Source organism: Parasteatoda tepidariorum, chromosome 8, assembly GCF_043381705.1.
Source record: "Parasteatoda tepidariorum isolate YZ-2023 chromosome 8, CAS_Ptep_4.0, whole genome shotgun sequence".
NCBI lineage: Eukaryota > Metazoa > Arthropoda > Arachnida > Araneae > Theridiidae > Parasteatoda > Parasteatoda tepidariorum.
In genome coordinates, this window is record NC_092211.1 from 48569446 (window position 1) to 48589723 (window position 20278).

The following is a 20278-nucleotide window of genomic DNA, read 5'->3' on the forward strand; positions in this document are numbered from 1 at the left end:
TAACCTTAAGTCCGTCGCATTGTCCGTGGGATTGTTTTCACTCATTTTTTACAATTGTTATCCACTAAATTTGAAAATAAAAAATACTACCCTATTAAATTATATGTGTATCAAAACAAACTAAAAAAATATTTATAGAAAAGCAATACTTTTATGACTTTTATTATTTTTATGCTAGTGAGAACCAAAACAATATGGAAATGAATGAGGGAAAACTGGATCCTACCACGTGATTTCCCGGCCAATAAAAATGAAGCGTTAAACGTTTAACGCAACCTTGTTGGAAGTCGCATAAGAAGTATAACTTCAATAAAAGGCATTTTAAATTTATAAGAACATCGATGCTTTACTTGTGGAATATGATAATCCTTGCAGTAACGGTAAATTACCTGTACATTTCTTTGATTACAATTGATTACGTGGTGGAATTTAAACTATAATGCTGCGATGACATACTCAATCGGAATAGTGTTATAAAGTGTATAGAGTATTGACAAGATATTCAGCATTATTTAATTTCAATTGCCTTTCTTTGCGTTTGCAGTGTTTTATGCGGAAATTTGCCTAAGGTTCAATTAGTTTATCTTACAAATCATCAAAGAAAACTTTCGTGGTTATGAGGATGATTTTTATTAGATATGCTTCGATTAGGGACAAAGTAGACTTCATGGATGATAAATTGCGTTTTTTAGTTTTCAGTGAAGTTATTTTTCAAGCAATACACACATACACACAGAGTTTGTTTTATAAATATTTTTTCACCACGAGAAAGCACTAAAATTACCTGAGAAAATTAGGTATTGCTTGTTGTTGTATTTTGTTAGTCATATTTTTTGATTTAGACTAGTGTCGGAGACTCCCGTGAGATTCATCACTATTTTGTAAAAATTCTGTCTAATCAGCGATAAATTATTTTCTGGCAATTGGGTATTTCAAATTTCAAGTAACCAATTAAAAATAAATAGGAGTGTCTGATAAATAGTGCTCATCAATGGTGCTTAGCTATTAGCATTTTTGGCATTATTTTTACATATACTATTTTAATTGAAAATGTAACTCAAAGCAATAAATAATTCGAAAATAAAGTTACGATACAAAAGTTGTTTAGATCTTTTACTTTTAAAAGTACAAAAAGTATAAAATATGATATACTATTAAATTAATCTGATATACAGCTATGACTATCTCATCTGCAAATTTCATTTCTGAACCTAATAAAGGAGTAAGAACTCAAGCAACTTCAATGCTAGTAATAGATGCACCAATAAATTATATTATATTATGTCTTGTATAACTGTTTAAGGTTAAGTTAATGTAATTTTGAAGCAATTACTGTGATTGTTACGACTATGAGGGAGTACACCATTTGTTATAAGAACAATATTACAATGTGATGCGCTACTATGACTCGAGGTAAGAAAAATTGTATACGAACCAAAATTTAGCCTTTTGGACCCTGTTCTAAACTTAAAATGTTGGAAATGAAAAACTGATGGAATAAAATGGCTATAAATTATATGTGTCTATCTAATAATGGACAACGGATAATATGAATGCGACGGATGTTGAGAGGTAATTTCGCTTGCAACAGTTACACTGAGAACCTGAAATTAAATCTGTAATGATTTGCATATTTCAGAAAAAGGTAAGTCAAATGCAGTAATTTTAATAAATTAGTTCATGATTTATATGCAGGTATTGATGAAGATGATGACACGTTCGCCATGCAAACTGTGTACGTTCTGTATGGCGACTGTATTAAGTTTTTTCTAATAATCAATCTTATACCCTAAGTATCCAATTTGGTCCTCTTTGCTTACAAAATTTAAATACAGTAGACTCGTTCATGCACTTTGTTGACTTATTTAGCTCTCCATTTATGGTCAGATAATTCCCAATGCTATATCCCGTTTTAAGAAACGTTAACAAAGAAAATACGAAATAGAAATAAGCACACAAAATTTTTTTAAATATTTTTTAATAAAAACACTAATTTCACAACACAAGAAATTTGTTTAATACTATATTGGAAGAATTAATGACTAGTTCAAATGATTGCGGATGTAAGTAGCTCTCTCTCTCTCTCTCTCTCTCTCTCTCTCTCTCTCTTATCTTCATTCTAGCGGTTAACAAACACCCACAGAAGAGGTTTTCCCCGCTAATTATTTTAATCTTTTTACTCCAAGAAAAGCTTACAAGGTAGGGGTATTTCAAAAATATTTCATTTGATTTGAAGACCCTTTCTTTTGTTTTTGCGTTTGATAACTCGTGGCAATATCAGAAGTAAGATTGTGCACAAAGTGCACATTCCTGCCAACGTATACATCAAGCCGTCATATGAGCCTAAAGTTCCTCTGAAGTAACCTAAAATCAAAAATGAAAATAAACATTGCTTAGTAAATACAGAAGCTTTGCAAATTACTTGTCGATCAGCTTGATCATTTTTCAAAACTATCTTGTAAAACTTATAAGCTTTAATGGTAACCAAGCTGAATGCACAGCACAACTGCATTTAAAAGTTCTAATTATTCAAATTCTGAAATATGTCTTATTAAACGTGCGTACCATAAAAACTACTAAAAAAATAAAGTATAAAATATAAGTATATATATAAGTATTCAATAATATTCTCTAATTTAGTAAAACATTGTTTGAAAACGATAGAAGGAAAATTTTTCACCAGAAAATATTTAACCTTGTTCAAAAGGAAAGTTAATTTTGTAATAAATAAAAAATATATCTACAGATCATAAATTTCAAATTAACTTTAACACAGAGTTACTTATACTTCTATGTAACCAAATTAACAAAAAGTAAAGGAAAAAGTTACTTTAAAAAGTATTGCACTAAACTTTATTATACTGCAATTGCAAGTGCTTTTATGACTAAAGCTTATAGTCATTTATAGTTATTCATTTACAATTATCAATAAATGCTGTTTATCATTATAAAAAGTTATTTACTACTTCAGTTGACAAATATGCATTTATTTATTATTCGTATTATGTTCGAAGCGCCAAATTTCCCTCTATAGGCAACTTTTGGAACTAATATTTCTTTTAGAAATTACAGCTCTATTATAGTATAGTATAGTATAGTTGAGTATGTGTGTCAATTTTTTTAATCAGTAGTATAGTCAGGAGAGTGGCCGTAAGCTTTGAGCCTTTAATAATAATTTAACATTTTACATACTTTGCTATATCTTTGGAATTATTTGACTGAATATTAAATTTTCTGCTTATAAAGTTCATTTTTTCGAAAATAATTACATGCATATTTAATTCTAAAAATAATCTCATGCATTTATACTAATTATTTACTATTTTTACTTAAGTAATAATGATCAATATGATCATTTGAGTTTAGTGGATTTTGTTCCATTTCTAAAATGTAAAGAAATCCATTACAAAAGAATTCTATAATATGTAAAAATGCTAAAAATTAAAATTTATTACTTTTATGCAACAATCAAAAAATAATATTTAGGTTTGAATAATTGAATTTTTTAATTGCATTTATAACTCATTACTTTCCTATAAGCTACACATTTAAAATTAAAAATTGCATTTTCTGCCATCATTTAAAGCTTCGAAGATGTAATTCTGCTTTTTATGCTTTTAGTTGATGGATTATTATTTGCTTTTAAAAATACTTATTTTTTTTAACTAACTGTTTTCATTATTTTCTTAATGAAAGGAACTGGTAAAAAAGATATAAATACTTTGCTGACTAAATTAATTTGTATTGATATTTACTAATTAATTTTCTATCAGTTAACGAATTGGAAAGCTTTCTGGGTTCTCTGAAACATATATTTTGCTCATGGCAAAGTCAAATCTTTTAGGAATTATAGAAAGTAACCCAATCTTGTTATAAGGAATTCAATCTTTGGATGGTAACTTTATCTCACTATATTCTTGCACCACGACAACTACATCATATGAAAAACGTTCCAAAAACGTTTTATAAAGCTGTAAAATTTGAATACTTACCCTTGAAATTGAATTTTAAATGCAGCATCAAATCAAATTTCATGTATATTACTTTTTTAAAATTGGATTTATTAGGAACTGTTAAACCGATTTTGCTCAATTTTTGAGTTCCATATAAAATTATATTCTTTAAAAGGATGTAAAAAAAAAATTATATCTTGCAATGCAAAATGGTTTCGCCGATTATTAAATAAAATAATAAATATTTACAAAAAGTTAATTTTTACATAGAGTTATCTTTAGACAAATGAATTTTATAATTATGTGCCAAATGGTTTTCTATTCGATTAAAATTTTCCTGAGATAAATCAAAATACGTAAAAGAGTAAAATTTACATTAAAGGGCCCACACTTTGGATCGCATTCCTGAAAAAACTAAGGGGACCATATTTCCCAGATTGCGGCTATCCCCTATAACTATCAGAAATCCGAATCTTTGGAAAAGAAGATATGTGTATTCAGAGAAAGTACGTTTTTGTGTTTGATATCGCAACTTGAAGTATCGCGTTGGCACTTATTAATAAACATATTTAGGTCACCTCTTCGAACCTATAAGATTGAGTACTAGAACATGAAGATCTGATTAATAGATCAAAAATTTTCCAGGGTGCACTGTTTATTTTTTTGCGATCTGTACATGCTTTTGTTTTTGTTACTTCAATCAATTAAAAAGTTTCACACTTACCTATTAGAGGTGACATTGTGAAGCTCATGGGGGCATACATTATAAACCGAGATGCCATTGCCATCCCTCTTTTATCTTCATCTATAAACTGAGTTATTATGCCGGGGAGTCCGGTTACATTTCCACCAAGCACTGCACTGAGTATACTTATGCCGACAATTGTTGGCCAGAAACCAGATACATAAATCAGTAGGATGCAGGAAAGTCCCATGCTTCCGAAACAAAAGGCACAGAAGTTACCTTCTGACATGTATCCACTGTCGGGTATGATTCCCAACGTCGCTGTTCCTATCATGTCGAACAGTGACTGAGACATCACAAAATATATTTCTAAATTTCTGTGAACCCCTTTATCACGTACGATGTCAACTGTAATTGTCCAAAATATGTACATTACGTATAATGATAAACTCTGAATCAAAGTTAAGGTTAAAAATACGGGATCCCATAGTACGTTACAAGAAGCATAAGGTGATTTGGTAGAAAGTTTTTCAAGTGCTTCAATTTCATTCAGTGTTTGCAAGCTTTCCGTTGAGCCCGGAAGACTCGGCTTTCTTAGGTTTCTCACGTCAATTAACACTGGGGTCAATCTCCGACCTTGACGTGAACGTCCGAGAAAGTTCGATTTCGAAAAGTTGACCTCGTGGGGAAAGAAGACATCAGACATTGACATTTTAGATTCATTTACTATTTTAAAATCTGGATTTTTCGACAAGTATTCGTCTTCCGTACAAATCTTCGATTCATTTTCATTCTTTTCATTTAGTATTATTTCTGTTTTGGCAACAGGATTGTAATGACCATTGAGAAAGCCATATTCAGGAAACTCAACATTCGAAATTTCTTTATTTGTTTTTGGCTTTTCCTCCAAGCATGACGCGTGATATTGTAAGCATGACGATATGTCTTGAGATGGTCTCACACTTTTAATATCTTTGAATGTTTCTGGTGATTTAATTTCCACAACTTTTTTGCTAGTTTTCGGTACAGACATGAGCATAGCTGCCGGTATGGCATTGAGCAATATGGCACACATAATTAAAAATGTCTCAGACACACCATAGTCATTAAGAATCATTTCAATGATTGGTGGTGTTATGAAGGCTCCTAGGCCACCCCCAGCAAAGACTATACCATTTGCCTTGGCTCTATGTTGGTCAAAGTGCAAATTTATAATTTCAGGAACTATTAGTGTTGATAATCCGAAACCAGTTCCTGAAAATTAATAAAAAAATATTTTTATTTTCCAAGAATTTAGTCTCAAATATATATTTCCGGAATTAAAGTAAAATAATATAATGGTTATCATTTTGCCTGCATAGGTAAATGTTTTTCTTAGAAATTATTTCATTCGTTTTATTCAAAATATGCGTCCTATACTTTTTATTTCGATCAAGAGTACTCAGTAAATAATTTTAGCCACTTAGAAATTTTTTTTAAAAATCACCAAATAAGAGATATATTTCATTTTATTTTCTAACCGGTGTTGAACAGCAGATCCAATTTTGAATTTATGATTTTCAATGCTCAACCCCGTAGCATTGTACCTTTGAACCCAACCCATAAAAACAAGGGAACTCCTGGATAAAGCATTGTGACAAACTAGGCTTCGTAGAGGCCTTTCTTATGGAACTAACCAGCATTTGCGTCACATTGAAGAAACCTCACACGGTTATCCCAACAACAAGGGTACTACTGTATCAAGCATTGGGATGAACTAGACTTTGAGTTTGTCCCAATGCTTGTAACCTACCATTGAGGGTATTTTACGTCAGCACTGTGGTCGGTGTAAGCTAGGAGCAGAATTTGTATCAATCAGCCACCTCTGGGATTCGAATCTGGGACACCTCATTGGGAAACGGTCTCCATCCTGATTCACTGTGGCTCTATGTATGAAATATAACAAAACACTGAAGCACAAACTTTCAAAAACGATATGTGACAAAACTTTTAGTTATGTTTTTAATTATGTAATACTTCAGCCACTTGAAACATGAAAATTGGATAATGACAAGTTAAATTTATAAATTTGTTTTTTACGCTTATTAAAATTTGATTGCATAACTTTTTATTACTTGTTATTATAATACTGTTATTAAAAATTTAATTTTTAAGACTAGTTCTACACAATGGGTTTATGTTTACTCTAATAAGGAATGTTTGCCAAAGGAAAATATTGGTAGATTAACATTCTTTTAACAATTAAAGGCTATCAGTGTACTCAACATTAACCATGAAATAGTTTTTATTTGACCTATTTTTTATTGAATCAGATTACTAAAACAAAATTTGAGAGTTGTGTAGTAAATGGTGCTAATTACGCGCAGCGTTATCATGCATACAATTAAGTGATGAAAAGTTATTAAACTTACTGCTCAGTTAAAACCACATACTAAAAATGCATTCTGTATGTGAATAGCTTAAAGCCAAACAAATTAGTTTAATGCTGTTTTTCGAAGCTCTCTGCCATCAAGAAAAATAAAAATGCCATAGTTTAAGTGCCTTATACTTGAAGCAATGCAATAATTTTAAACTATATATATAATCTGGCTGGGAAGAATTATCTGGGTTTTAGAACGAACAAATAATTAAAATATTTCAAAAGTTATTAAACTTTTTTAGTAAATTGCCAATTTGGGGACATTTTTTTCCTCTAAAAACTATCCATAAAAATTATCAAACTCACTGCCTTATTCTCAGTTTTTTCAAATTTTTAGGAACCCAAGTAATGTAGCATCGGAGTAAGTTACTAAATCTTAAAAAATTAAGACCACAAACGCTTTTTACATTCATGAAACATTGGTTTTCTCCATATTAACGTTTTGCATAATTTTCAAAATAAGTGTAGACATTGCTGGCTTTAGATAGACTTGACTTTACATTCACGAGTAACAGTTGCAAACTCACAGCAGTTATGAAATAAATAGCATATTATTCGCAAACAAAACATCATTTCACATTACGACGCAGCCTTCGAGAAACAGCCTTAATTTTGAAATTCAAAATGTTTTAGATCGATTGAACGTTCAATTGAATGTTCAAATAGGAGCTGGAAACGGCTATGCTGCGCCAATGTGAGTTTAAAAAATTTGCGATAATGCTCATGATATTTTAATTTTTAAATTCAAAGTTATGTTGAAGTTTTTTTATTGAATGTTCAGTTTAATAAGCTAGAACCGGATGCGGCCAAAAAATGCCAGTACCAGGAAGACACATTAACTCAGATGCAAACTCAGGTTAAAAAGAACTATAATCGAAAATAAAAAAACGGAAAAAAGAAGAAAGGATCAGAATGAAATTTTTACCACTAATCTTGAAATCGTAAAATTTGCTACGTTAGAATAAGTCCTAGAATTCAACTTTGCTTTTTTAAGTTTACTTTCAGAATAAATTTTCCACCATAAAATATGCGTTCAAAATCCTTTTAAAAGTATATTTTCGTTAAACTTACATTTTTTTTTGTGTGTGTGCGTTTCGCTTTATCAAATTTAAAATTCCTTAAACTTTATCTTTCTTAAACCTGTCTGTTCTTTGATTCGATTACTAGTGAAATGATCTTAAATGATCAATTTTGCTTACAAATTAATAATTTTTTCCAGTTTTCTTGTGAAGTTACCCTAACGTCTGGAGAACTGAATGTATTTTGCTCTGAGTTACATTTTTTAAAATAAAAATGAATAAATAAATAAAGAAATGTATACTTTATTAGGAACTTTAGTGTAAGGAAATTTATCAGCGTTGTTTAAACAAATGTGATTGGTTCCCACGAAAAGATGTTTAATACGCATAAGAGTAACTTTAATTGGAAAGGCAATTTTTTAAATGTAAGACGTCATTATTTAAAAAAAGTTGTCTCATGACTTTCTTTTTCAGACGATTTGCTTTTAAAATTCTTGGTTGTTTGTCATCTAAATTACTCACCAAAAATAATGCCTAGACATAAATCGACAGTAATGATATTTTCAGCAAAGAAGCATCCTCCTACTCCAAGTGCACATAAAAAGCATCCAAATAGAGTTACCTGTTGCAACCCAAACTTTTCTCCAAAAAATCCGACGATTGGTCCTAAAAATTCATAAAAAACATTTAAATACCAATCAAAAATTTTCCAACTGATGAGCACTAAATATTACTTCACCCAAAATTCTTTTAAAAAAAATCATATTTTAAAATTATAGAAACTCTTAAACTACGTACAATAGGCAATAACAATCATTATTTTTCTTTTGTATGCATTGTTTTCTATGTATTTTTTCTCGTTTACTCGAATGAAACCAAATACAAATAAAAAAATACTATACTTCAAAAGTTGAAATGATTTTTTTTACTGTACAAAATGTACTATTTCTGTGTATTATACTTATTGTGAAGAAAACCCATATAACTTCAAAACTATATATCCTATCATCTTAAATTTTACTTCATTAAATTCAGTATCAAAACTTTCATAGGAATATGCTTGTCACATGTTCATATAGCCCCTAGATGAAAAAGTAAAAAGAGTACTAAATCATGTCAAAAATAGTACTTTTTATGCACAGAAACGTTTGTAACTTTTAAAGTATTCGATCTATTATGTCGTGTAGTCATATTCGCACCAACGTAAAAAAATGCATAGGAAACATTGTCTCACTTGTTTAGATAGATTTTTCAGATGAGTACATAGGTACACATAAAGTAATCGCCTGATTGTCTCGTGATTGGTGTCATTCAATTAAGCGTGCAAAAATACATCATAAGAAAACCCTTATAACTTCAAAACTATTTATCCAATCAATTCAAATTTTATTTCATTCAATTCAGTATCAAAGCTTTCATAGGAAAATGATTGTCACATGTTCATATAGCCCTTAGACGATAAAGTAAAAAGAGTACTAATTCATGTCAAAAATAGTGCTTTTTATACACGGAAACATTTGTAACTTCATTCGAACATTCGAACATTCGAAACATTCGAACTATTCGATCTATTGGGCTCGTGTATAGTTATATTCGTATCAGCGTAAAAATACACAGGAAACATTATCTCACTTGTTTTTTTATCAGATGAGTAAACAGGTACGCATAAGCTAATCGTTTGATTGTATCGTGATTGGTGTCATTCAATTAAGCGTGCAAAAATATATAAATAACAAAGCTTCACTTGCCTGCCTAGAAGAAAACCGCTTCCCTCTCTAATAATCCCCATTTCCCTTAAAAATGGGGAAAACGTACAGAGGAGAGGGAGTTTTCAGGTATCATTTATGTAGACATAACAAATTTTTCTACCAAAAAAAAAGATTTTGGTAATTAATTTTTTTTTGAAGAAACAGTCTAATTTCAGTGATATTTGTTACATTTCATTAGATAGACAAAATCTCTTTACTCTAAATGAGTTTGAATGTTTTTTGTAAACTCTTGTTTGTTAAGCAGTGTTAAAATATTTAAGGAATGACTCTATCCATTTTTAAAGGAAACTTGAAATGTCTGTAATAAATTTTCCTTCCGTTACACTCAGTTAGATATCTGAGAAATATAAACCGAATTAAAAAAAAATTGGTGTTACAAAAATGTCATAATTCTCGTTTAAAGACTTGCGTAACAAACGTCGTTCTTAGAAATGAAGATATTATAAATAACCAATTAACATGGATCACATTTTGAACAGAAAATTAAGATTAATTTTGACGTGGATTATGCTTTAGTAGAAAAAAACTGAGAAATCAGTCTGATGAAGAAGAAAAATAAAATAGTTTGGCAAGCAAAATTACTAAGCTTTTCAGTCTAACCAGGAAATGGAATTAAGTGCAATGTAATATTTCGATAACGAGCAATTAATAAAAAGCTGACTTTAAATAGTTTTTCTGTTACTTGAATGAAGTGTTAATTTTGCTATGAAAAAGGATATAGATTGTGGCAAATGTTATTTCCAGGTGACGCTTAGGTATGCTGTCTTTGGAGTTTTAGGTACAAAACCCTCATTGATTTTATGTTTTATTTTTATATTTAAAACTAAATATAAATTGCAAATGAAAATCTCCGATTAAATTTTTTTGTTGCTATCAAGTATTTAAAAGGATTAGAACTTGAAAACACATGTAGTAAATCATATGAAATTTTGTCCATCACGTTTCTGGTTCAAAACTATAAATGGGTTTTTGTTTTCTTTTCTTTTTATCTCAAACTAAATATGATTTTTAATTAAAAAACATAGGTTGTATTTTTTATTTGTTAACTAATAAAAATTCAAAACTCATATAGTAAATGATTTAAAAATTCTGCCTATGCCGTTAAGGTTTTAAAACCCTGATTGGATTTTTGTTTGAATTTTTTTAATTTCTAACGAAAAATGAATTTTAATAGAAAAAATTCAACTTAAATTTTTCGTTGTTCGTTTGGATCCTAAATGTATATTAATTAGAACTTAAAAATTCGAAACCGATACAGTGAAAGATTTGAAATTTCATATATAATGGACAAATCTTGGAATCTGAAACAAAGACACTTTTTGTCCGTTTTGCAAAAGAGTGAAATTATGAGATTCTTTCTTTTCTTCGGAATGTTTCTCTATATAATAAAATTATTGAAATTTGTTTGATGCTAGAGAGAAGATTGCCTATTGGATGACAGAGTCCTTCGTCCAGGACCATAAAAAGAGGTAAACTTTACGAAAAAGTAAATAAAGTATTCTAAGAAGCATAACATAAATATTTTAAAAACCTTATCATTTAAACTCACTGAAACCATCCGATAGAACTAAAGGCTTATTCGATGTTCCGGTGCTATTGAATATCAATGATAAATGGCGTTAGAATGACGTCACACGTACAATTTTCTTAGAAAAGACGACTATCAAATAAAAACGTCATTTTGACGCCACTAGTCTTTAAAATTTTCGTTACCTGTTCTTTATTCAGATAATGACAGGCCAATTTTCTATCCAGATATAAATTTTTTTTTTCAGTTGTGTATATCCTCAGAATTAGCGTCTGTTATATATCCTATTAAACACTTTGAGTAAGCGATATTATTCTAATGGTGCCTACTATTGGTGTTTTATTAATCGCTTTACAGAAAACTGGACTTTGGAAAATTGGTTTTGGCAGGTTTTGTATTTTATACATGAAATCCCATGAGCACACTGAGAAAATGTATTATAAAAAATAATTGAGTATGGTGAAATTTACCATGTTTCTGGGTCTATGGGAACTCCAAGCAGCTCGTTAATTTTTAGCGAAGCGAAAAGGTCAAGATTTTGGTTAAAATTAACAAACAAATGGTTTTATAACCTGTGATAAAATTTTGTAAATGTAGTAAAATTTGGTAGCTTCATCTGGGCACCTTAGAGCATGGTATAAAAACCATTTTCGGTTAAATTTACTTTTCAGTTTTGTGATTTTACTTAATACGTAGTAATAAGAACTATAATTTTGAAAACCAAAATATATGAACGGAAAGATTACTAAATGGCTTAAATACTGTATATTTTGGTTTAATAAACCTAAATTATGTAATGAAAGTTATTATTATAGAATACGGTAATTATACTAGAATTTTTTTTCTGTGTGCGGAACTATATCTAACGTTCTGCAACAAGATTTTTGGTAATTACTTATATTCTGCGTGTATCGGCAAAAATAAACAAGTTATTCTCATTATTTAAATAATTAATATTGTTTTAATAAAAAAAGAATTTTATATTGCAAATTGAAGAAATGTTACTTTATCATCATCAAATAGTTGCATAAATGTCTGCATAATTAAACAAAAGTTATTTACGGCATGAAACGCCGAAATAACAGTTTTGTTTTATAACCGACTTTAAACAGCAGACCTAATTTTAGGTTTACGACTGTTAATGTTCAGCTTCTTAGCTTTGTAATTTTGAACCCGATCCAGAAGACAAGGGATTTCCGGGATCAAGTATTGGGAGAAATTTGCCTTCTTGGAGGACTTTTTGATGGAACTAACCCGCATTTGCTTTACATGGCGAGGAAGACCACGAGAACCTCCCACGGTTAGCCTGACGGCAAGGGACTCTAACCCATAATTCGTCTACCACTGAGGATATTTCACGCAAACACTGTGGTCAGTGTGAACCGGTTGCGGAATTGGTATCGACCTGCCATCACTGAGATTCGAAACCGGGTCACGTCATTAAAAGGCAAACGCTCTATCCTCTGAGCCACCACGGCTCAAATAAATTGGTAACTTTTTCGAGGAAATGAATTTCGTCAAAATTATCTTCATTCAATTAAAAAAAATCCTAGTGGCTCCTAATGTATCTAACTTTTCTGATAACCACTTTGTCATGGGCACCATATAGTTGAATCAATGCCGTCTTTAACAAGAAAAGAAATACTGATAGAACAGAGAGATAAATTGCAGATATGCCCGAAGAGGGATTCGAACTCTGGATTATCATATAGGTTAGCCGGCTTGTTGCGTCACTTTATTTTCAATCGTTTAGTCTTCATTCTGGTTAATAATCTCCCACAATTCACTTGTCAATCGAGGAAACATTTTCGTAATACATTTGAGAGTAAGCGTTTTGTCACAAATAACGTGATTTCGTGACGAAATGATACACAAAATTCAACGAAACAAAGCTCAAGGATTCCTAAATCGTCAAAAGTGAGAGTTTTATTTCTAACTGCGTAGTCAATTGAATTTACCAACATTAAGAAAAAGAAAAACTTTAAAAATTATGCTAAGAATTATTGTTTTATATCATCATCTACATCAATAATTTATTTACCTGAAATGCTTCGCATAAAGTAGGACAGAGAGAACGGAAACGAAGCTGCTTTTCGGGTTGTATCATAACGTTCTATCATGAATACAAAGAGTTGGGAGCCTAATCTCATCGGCCAAGTCGTCAGAAGGAAGACTATACTTCCAGCTACAGCTACCATCCAACTATATTTGCTGTCCAAGCCTCTATTTTTCATCTTGATAGTTCTTTGATTTCGTTAAACACCTGCAATTAAAGAACATCATTGGCAATTTTAACAATGAAAGTGATGATGTAATGTGGTAATATTGGTACTTTTTAAAAACTTACTTTTTTATTTGTGAGCGTGAGTTAATTCCAATCTTAAGAGATTGAAATTCTTCAGAATATCCTAAAGAAATAAAATATGCAGAAGCATAACTATCGTCGAAGAACATTATACTTATTATAAGAAGTAATAATTATCAAGTACTGAGAAAGGATTGTTTTTACTTAATAGGTAGGCGTCATTGCGTTTGCTTACCATAATACAAAGATATGCTTGATTAGATCAAAATTTTCTTAATTAATAAAGTCTAAGGTTTCGTTTGATTATATATCTGCATTTTATATCTACATTACTATCTTTCGTTAGTAATATATATAATTTTATTAAAAATATACTTTATTTTAACTATAGATGAGTGTTTTGCATAATTCATGGAATAAAGAAAAAGTAGAAGATAAATTTTTTCATAAAAAATTTCCTATTTCTAACAAGTGTAAAATTAAAAAAAAAAATGTCTGTTCTTATGAAACGAAATTGAAAGCAATAAAATACAATCAAAACGTGCATAAATATCATTAAAAATGTTTCAAAAGAAATGTTCTTAACAAATTTGTGATACTTTTTTTAGACTCTTTTTTTAAACGTTAGCATTTTAAAGTAATAGGCTGCTGCAGCTTGTTGAGCTGTTTTTATTTTATTTTACAACCGTCGTTGAACAGCCGACCCAATTTTGGGTTTACGACTACTAATGTTCAGCTCCGTAGCTTTGTAATTTTGAACCAATCCAGAAGACAATGAAACTCCCGGATCAGTACCCCCAGAGATATTGATTTGTTATGGGAACATGGAGGACTTTGCGACTCGACAGATTTGACGTGCATCAGTTAACATTTACTACACGGAGAGTCTTCGGCCGGCGGGGATCGAACCCACGACCTCTTGGACATGGGCCCAGTGCCCTATCAACCAGGCTATCCCGGCCTTGTTGAGCTGTTTGCGGCTGCTGAAGTGTGTTTCGCATGTTTGAAGTATACTTGTAAGCAGCAGGACGGTCTTGGTTAATGTTAGCCACAGGAACCCCGCCAACTGGACGGGCAGCACTAACAACTGAGGAAGCCATAGAAGCAACCCTTGATTCAGCAGCAGCAACTTTTTATTTATGTACATTTCATTAATTTATATACATTTAAATTTGATTTACTGTATGTATTTCCTTGCTGATTAGAAATTGTATTTGAATTTCCGTTTATACGCAAATAAAAATTCCTGTGCTTGTGGTCACGTATTGGAGTTTTCTTTACTTTAACATTAACTCGTAAAATGCATAAAAAAAACAAGTTTTAAAAAAAGCAAAGCAGACCGATCTTTGTCGATTAAATCTAAATTTTCGCTCAAATTGTTTATTGAATTTTTTATTGAAATTATTCACTTATTAAAACAACGGAGCAAAAAAAAATATATAGAACTATTTAGTTAGAAGAAGTGTTCACCATTAATCTTTCATTTCTGCCTAACTTTTATCTCATTTAGATTCAGATGTTCAGCCCTTATTTAAAAAAAAATCATCATTCGTAAATCATGTACGTTAAGGGGAAAGAAATTTCCTCGGCTTTCTTAACAATATACGTATTAGTGTTGCAAATAATAAAATAGATAGTTACAATAAAAAATATAGCTTACCAGAAGTGGTACTAGCTTTATCATACCTTGATAACCCTCTCCTATTCCATAAAAGGTATCTAACTTTATAAAATATTATAATATTTTCAGACATTAACTTGATTTTTTTTTTAAATAAGCAGAATACTTTTATTAACTGAAGTTTTTTTCATTAATGCTACAATTCGTTATTAAAAAAATGAGAAGAGAATTAGAGTGAAAATTCTAAGTTAAAGGAAAACTCAATTTAATGTATAGTGAGATTCTTGTTTTCTCTTTATATATCCCTTTTAAATTGATTGTTATTTGTTTTGAACACTCCAGGATTCGTTGTTATAATGTTCGCTTTAACGACGTTTGTATTTGATAATTTTTTTTGTAATATCGCTGTTGCTGTTGTTTTTGCTACTTAAAGCACATGTGTTAAACAGGTGACTAAAAAGAGGTAACTTTATTGCTACTTTCAATAAAGTTACAGATCAAGGTAATTGCTGGAAAATATGTTTTCCTCAATTATTTTTAGAGAGAGTATCGTAAGATATATAATGTGAAAGCAAAAACTAGCAACAAGGAATTAAATATATATTTTTTTATTATGAAATTGCAATTTTTATTTATTTTACCACGTTTATATAAATTTGCCTTCATGTATGTCTGTCCGGGTGGAATTTTGTAATCAACTTCCCGACTAGCTACAAACTTCAAATTTGGCACATAGTTCAGAATTGGATGACAATGCATGAAAATGAAGAGAAAAAAGACATACAAAGTAAAATAAAATTAAAATTTGAAAAGTTTTTTTTTTCGAGATTGCCTTTTGTTGTCGATTCCATTATTTCAAATTACTATTACATGTCAGGTGAAAAGATTTTTATTGTCGGAGTATTTTTATTGGCTGAAAAATCACGTGGTAGGATCCAGTTTTTCCTCATTCATTTCCAGATCGTTTTGGTTGTCATCAGCATAAAACTAATGAAAGTCGTAAAGGTATTGTTTTTCTATAAAGATTTTTGTATCCCTAATTTAAAATGAAAGTTCTATTATTTTAGTAGTGGTCTTGTAGTAGTCTTGACTACTCTTGACTAAGAAAAATAATCTAAATAAAAATATATATTTTTTAAAAATAGCGTTTTTTGTAGTGAAGAATAATAATTAAAAAACGACAATTTTTAAAAAATATAAAATAAAAATTAAAAATTAAAAAAACTATAATTTAAAATAAAAAACTTCAAAATAAAAAGTAATATTTTTAAAAACCACGTTTTTGTAGTAGAGAATAATAATTAAAAAAAAATTGAAAAACGCAAAACGTGGGGCGAATGAAATACATAACAGTACATATACGCATACATATACACATTTTCTTACTCAAACACATGCACAGCCACATATACATCCACATACATACGCATATACACAAACATATTCCACATCCATATTCAGATGCAATTGCAATTACAGATATACATACACATATTCTCAAGAGCACACATACACACACTAATATAACATTACTGTTATGTATTTCATGCGCCCCACGTTTTTCGATTTTCAATTTTTTTAAAATTATTATTCTCCACTACAAAAACGTGGTTTTTAAAAATATTACTTTTTATTTTGAAGTTTTTGTGAATTTTCATTACAAAACTTTGTAATAAAATTTTTTTTTTGTCCAGAAAATTGCGTCTTTTGAAATATCAATCGAGGGTAAATATACAAACTGGTTAAAGTGACTTTTTCCTTTTAAAGAGTTTTCAATACGCTGTGACTGAGAAAAACAGTCACTAGACATACTATCAGTGTAATATAAGAGTTTAGTGTTATTGTGGGTGGCTAATTTTTTTTAATTTTTAATATCCAATTTAATTCCTTTTATCATGACGGGCTTAGTGTATGTTGCGCAAATTATTGGTTTATCACTTTATATTAATAATTTTCGCAATAACCATTAGTTATTGTTTTGTTATATCATTATGAAATTATCTTTAAAATGATGCGTATATTGAAAACACCTTCATTTAAGTTCAATGACGCATTTTTGTTTCATTGCCAATTAAACACTGTTAGAAATTTCTCGGTAAATATGGTTAAATAGCAATTTATTCAATCGTTATTTTACCATATTCAATCAAAACTGTGAAATAACCGTAAAAAAGATGATATTCAAACGTTTATTGTTTGTTTTTCCCAACGTGGTTAAGCAACTAGAATTTAATCCGAGAACTAGGTCCACCTTTTAAAGCCATTCTGTTCTGTACAGCTGGGTAATACCAGCTATAGTAACAGTATGAGAAAACTTTTACTTGCACTAATATAATTTTAAAATTTTTAATTAGCTACTTTTTTAAAGCTAGATTGTTATTCTATTTCTGTTTCTTTACATGAAAATTGCATTTTATATTGTTCTTATTACGCAGTGCAAGGTAGTAATGCAAGATTTCAGCAAAAAAGAATAAAAATATTTTCTGCAGGGAAGTTAGAACTTTTTTTGAAAATTTATTAAATTTTTTTTTAAAGAATTAATAAAAAGGAAAGATCGCGAAAGAAAGTTGCGCATCTTTTCAAATAATTGCGACTTTATGACAAATAAATGTGATTTTAATGCAAGTTAAAGCGATTTTAATCAATATGAAAAAGATAACGATTCATTAAGAGTGATATTTTTTACGAAATTCATGATTTATTGTATTGTTTTACTTTTAATAACAGTAAATAATACACGAAAAAGTTTTATTTACTCTCACAATTGTCTAACTGAATAAAAATGTATATAGGAATTAATTGAGAAAGACACTCAAAATTTGTTTTATATCTAACAGCAAACAAAATCTCAAAGTAATTCATGTACTTTATTTAAATTTATTTATGGAAAAGTATTTATTCATTTAAAAAAAATAAAGATATTTAAATATTTTATTTTGTAATTATGTGATTTTTAAAAATTGGAAAATACTGTTAGGAAATATATTACTTAAAATTCACTTAAAATTCTTAATTAATTATACACTTAAAATTCCGCTCCAAAATCGAACTGATTTTATGATTTTATACAAACAATGCTCTTAAGAATGATATTTGTTTCTTGCTTTCATGAAAGTAGTATAAAGTTTTATTAACTGAACGTGGGTAAGACAAGAAAATTTGACGAAAAAATATAATAAAAATCATGTAGGTAAAAATTAATATTTATATTCACAGACTGCATGCGATATGTTTTCATACAGTAAAAATACTGTTTTAAAAAATAAAATACATAATTTTTAATGATCATGTACTGAGAAAAATGTATGGTCAAATCTACCAGCATGTATTTAAATTAACCGTGTTTTTAATTCTATGGGAATACCAAAAATTTTTTATTTACAAGCGTTAGTCGAAGCGTTTTGGAAATGAGTTTTGTAATATTATTAATAAAATATAGTTTTATAATGTGTGATAAAATTTAGTAAATGTAGGTAATTAAGTAACATTTGGCAATTTTATCTTGATACATTAGAACATGGTATGAAAATTTTTTATTAGGTTAAATTAGCTTTTCATACTTGCATTTGTTTCAAATGCGTAGTAATAAGACCTGTAATTTTCGAAATCCGAATTTCCGGTAACCGTTACTATGTGAACGGAAAAATTACCAAATGAATGGTTTAAATACCACATGTTTCGGTTTTATCAACCAAAAATGTGTTTTATTTTGACAAAAATGTCATTACTATGCAATACATTTTACCAGAATTTCTTCTCTCCAAGTAGAAAAGTTAAAATGATCTAGGAAAAAACATTTCCTTTTCACTCTAGTTCAGTTATTATTACAAAATATGTGACTCAGAAGATATGTATTCATTACATTTAATACTGCAATTACTTGAAAAAATGCAGCATTAGATGTTCAATATTAGGGATAAATTAGGGATAAGTCAAAATGTTAGGGATAACTTAACAAAGGCTCTTGTAAAACTTAACTTTAACTACCACTTCTTAAATTTTTTCATATATTTTGATAAAAAATATTAAAAATTTTAGAAGTTGCCCGCAGAAATTGTGCTAATTTGCAGTCTCTAAAAAAGGGAACAATGCATTATTGTTAAAATATTAACAGTTAATTATTATTTATTTAAAATTCTACTTATTAAAAGGGTATTTTTTAAATAAAAATATTCATAAATAAGATGAATTTTTAAATTAAGGACTATTATATTTTATTATTTCTCCATACTTGCAGTTCTACATTTTTAGAAGTAAAATAGTAATAAAATGAAAATCTAACACAAATTTATTCCAAAAAAAATAAATAAAAAATAGAATAAAAAATAAATAAAAAATGGAATAAAAAATAAATAAAAAATAGAATAAAAAATAAATAAAAAATAAAATAAATGATTAAAAAACGCTATTAATATTATGTGAATTTTATTTATGTACGCAAACTTAAATTCATAAATAACAACAAATTTTTTTTTAATTTAGTGTTTAAAACAGTTGTGATAATAATTAAAATATTATTAGTTTAATGTATTAATTGTTCCAAAGAAAAGAACAACAACTTGAATTAAGCATAAATGAAAATACAGTTTTGAACTTAATTCTTGTTATTTATTGTTCTAGTCTACATAGCACAAAGTGTATTTAATCCTTTGTTGGATTCCAAAGATTATTTGATAAAATAATAATCAATCGATACATTTTTAAAATAATAATTATTCAAAAGATACATTTTAAAATTAATAATCGCGCTAATAATATAGTATGATTTTAAAATAATATTTAAATGGTAATTATAAATGATTAAGATTACCATATTTAAAATTGCATTGATACTTACGGTGCTACATTTTTAGAACTATCTTGTCTGTGATGTGAATCAGTAAAGGGAAGAATATTAAACAAAAATTATTCAAAAAGAATCTCATCTTATAGTATGTGAGTTTCATTTACGTAAGCAGGCTTTAATGTAAACAAGTTCA

The 20278-nt window shown here is 28.9% G+C and overlaps 1 protein-coding gene across 3 annotated transcripts; it reads right to left on the reverse strand.

Annotated features, from left to right (window-relative positions):
- Window positions 1-2075: 2075 nt before the first annotated feature.
- LOC107456540 (monocarboxylate transporter 12-like) lies at window positions 2076-20274 on the reverse strand. 3 transcript variants are annotated; one of them, XM_016074420.4, is made up of 6 exons: window positions 20137-20262; window positions 13721-13781; window positions 13415-13636; window positions 8599-8742; window positions 4678-5892; window positions 2076-2364 (listed from the first exon to the last, which is right to left on the reverse strand). In XM_016074420.4, the coding sequence occupies exons 3-6, from the start codon at window positions 13605-13607 to the stop codon at window positions 2222-2224; spliced, it is 1695 nt and encodes a 564-aa protein (XP_015929906.1). In that variant the 5' UTR covers window positions 13608-13636; window positions 13721-13781; window positions 20137-20262; the 3' UTR covers window positions 2076-2221. The 3 variants fall into 3 exon arrangements, with proteins under 3 accessions (XP_015929906.1, XP_015929907.1, XP_015929908.1); XM_016074421.4 differs by lacking the exon at window positions 20137-20262 and adding an exon at window positions 15339-15566; XM_016074422.4 differs by lacking the exon at window positions 13721-13781 and having other exon boundaries at window positions 20137-20274.
- Between the last annotated feature and the right edge of the window lie 4 nt (window positions 20275-20278).